Source organism: Pteropus vampyrus, unplaced genomic scaffold (assembly GCF_000151845.1).
Source record: "Pteropus vampyrus isolate Shadow unplaced genomic scaffold, Pvam_2.0 Scaffold308, whole genome shotgun sequence".
NCBI classification, from domain to species: Eukaryota; Metazoa; Chordata; class Mammalia; order Chiroptera; family Pteropodidae; genus Pteropus; species Pteropus vampyrus.
Genome location: NW_011889089.1, coordinates 518,541 through 521,174, shown reverse-complemented (window position 1 = coordinate 521,174; position 2,634 = coordinate 518,541). Strand labels below are relative to the sequence as shown.

The 2,634-nt window shown below is 58.8% G+C and overlaps 1 protein-coding gene across 1 annotated transcript in view; it reads right to left on the bottom strand.

The window, feature by feature from the left end:
* The window catches only part of DDC (dopa decarboxylase), a 46,908-nt gene that overhangs the window by 18,764 nt on the left and 25,510 nt on the right, over positions 1-2,634 (bottom strand). The window contains exon 6 of the mRNA XM_011377270.2: positions 2,080-2,146. Coding sequence (XP_011375572.1) covers positions 2,080-2,146 — 67 coding nt within the window. The remainder of the gene's footprint in view (positions 1-2,079; positions 2,147-2,634) is intronic.

Genomic DNA, 2,634 nt, shown 5'->3' with positions numbered 1-2,634 from the left:
TGAGCGGCTAGCTCCCGGGGGTCCTGCGACTCCTTCGCGTTATCGAACCCGAGGGGGGTCTTGGAAAGCCTGAACTTGGAATGGGTGTCAGAGCGGGGTGGTCTTTGAGGGCTGGGTGCCCCCTGGCCACACCTCAGCCTAAAGCTCCTGCAGAAGGAGCCTCTGAACGGGCTTTCGTCCTTTCCGCCGGGGGCGCAGACCGCCGCCCGGGCCCTGCCTCCCTGTCGCGAGACCGGCCGGCCGCACAGCCTGCCCTCCCCTGCAAATACTGCGGGTCACCAAGACCCCGAGGCCAGGGCATGGGAGTTACGTGCCCAGGACCAAGGCCCCCGGCACCCAGGCAAGGCCGCCTTGGCAGGGTCACACCCGAGGGGGCAGGGGCTGCCTCCATGCCACTCCCCCTCCTGCTGCCAGCACTGCCCTGGGAGGCCGGGCCGCACCGCCCCGCCCCGTCCAGCCGCCCCGGCGCCCCTTCCACGTGCCCTGGGAGGCCTGTCCTCAGTCTCCCACTTCGCAGTCCCGGTGTGCGCTTCCAACTGCTCCGTCTCAGCAGAGCCCGCCAGGGAACCAGCCCCTCAGGCCAGGCAGACAAACCGGAACCCCCTCTGGCCATGGCTTCGGGAGGAGCTAAGCGAACGCCTTTCCTAAAGCCGCGGGTCGGAGGAAACCGTCCCCCGAGGGGAAGGCGGTGAAGGGGCGCCTCTCCCGACGGCGAGTGATGTGCTGTCGGCAACACACATGGCTGGCTGTCTGGGCCACCCTCCTGCCCGCTCCAGGGGTGGCCAGAGGGTGGGCGTCCACCATGGCAGCCCAGCCAGTCCCAGGGTGGCCTCCGCGGTCAGCACCAGACACATCGCAAACCGAGCTCTGCCCGCAGCCTGACCGGAGCGGAGGACACCTGGCCTCTGGCAGGCGCCTCCCACAGGCTGTCATCTCCCTGCTCCAGGGAGGAGCCCACCCTGGGGCTCAGGGGCCCTCAGGGCCGTGCGGGCTCTGCCCTGCAGAAGACCTCGGCCCTCTGAACTGATAGCCACGGAGTCATGTGAGCTGCCACCATCCGGATATCCAGTCCTCAGCCTGACACCTGAGTCAAAGGGGTCGCCTAGCTGCTCGGCCCACGAGGGTTTGCAGGTGACCTGCCGAGCCACAGCATGTGGCCTGAGGGCCTGGCCGGCTCCAGGAAACACCCAACTTTGGGGGCTTAGCTCCACCTGCCCAGGGCAGCAGCTCCACGGGAGTGTCACGCCCGAGGACAGAGCAATAGTCATTCATGAGCGGTGCCCCCAAAAGAGGGAAGGCCTAGGGAATCCCTGCCTTGAAAACCCACCTCTTACCCACAGTTCTCCTCTGAAAAACACCAATTCCAGTCTCTGGGAGAAAACCTCAGTGCCGTGTGCGTGTGCGTGTGTGTGTGTGTTTGTGTGTGAGCATGCGTGTGTGCGCAGGAAGTGGCCCAGTAAAGCACAGGAAGCTCAGCTTCTTCTTTGGAGAAATCCAGTTTTTTGCTATCGATTTGCTTAATCACCTTAACTAATTTGCTTAACAACATTCAGTGATTTCAAGAAGGCTGAAAACAGATATGCTGGGAGACTGACTTCAAGTGCGGGTGACACCCATGTCATCTGTGCAGATGACCCTTGGGTGAGGTGTGGATACTAGGGATTGAAGAGTGTGTTCTCTGTGACAGAACGACTTAGCCATGCACACACGTGTCACTTTATACTGCTTGGAACCGTTGTTCATTTGTTGGTCTTTAATAGTGTGTTGGCATCGCTAAGCACTGTTCATGTCCAATTTGCCCAAACTCTGAGTTTGTGGAGTTCACGCTCATGAGATTTGCGTTATTACAAATATGAAGAGAGCCTGGCAAACCACCACAATGTTAAGTGTTATTATGTTACTATTATAATATCGTACTAATATGTAACATTTTGTTTAAGATTATGTATGATACTATTACACGTATTATAATATTAAGTTACTATTATGACAGAGGAAAGACCCGAGAAAGGTGTACGAGATTCCCCGAGCACCGAGTACCGAGAACTTTTCCCAGAAGAAAATGCAAGCGATACTTACACAGGGGACCCACTTCCGAAAGTCTATCAAAGGAGCAGCAGGATGTGGTCCCCAGTGTCACTACCACCTGGAGAGTAAAGAGCAGACGTTCTTATAAGCCCCCATGTTTGGGTCACGGTCAAAACCTCCGCATGCACAACCACTGCCCAGGGCCGCGGATGAGGTGCTCGGGGCGTCTGTGGGGTGGAACGTGCCTCTGGAAGCAGCAGGCACTGTCAGGAGACACGGACTCACTGGCAGGACCTCTGCCTGGTTGGAGGGGGCCATGCATGACCCCTGTGGGGCCGAGGGCCAGAGACAAAGCCCACCCTGCCACCAGCGTCCCCACGCTCTGCTGGCCGACAGCGCGTCCATTCAGGCCGTTCCTTCCGTGAGGTAGGAAGTCTGGGCTTTCTCTTAGTTTGGGGATGTTTCTGTGCGTATCTGTGGGTTTGTCTGTGTGTGCGTCTGTGTGTGCGAGTGTGTCTGTGTGTGACTGTGTGTGTACATATGTGAGTGTGTATGCACGTGTGCACAGCAAGCACGCCGGCAGCGGTGTGCACCCAACAGGGCTGG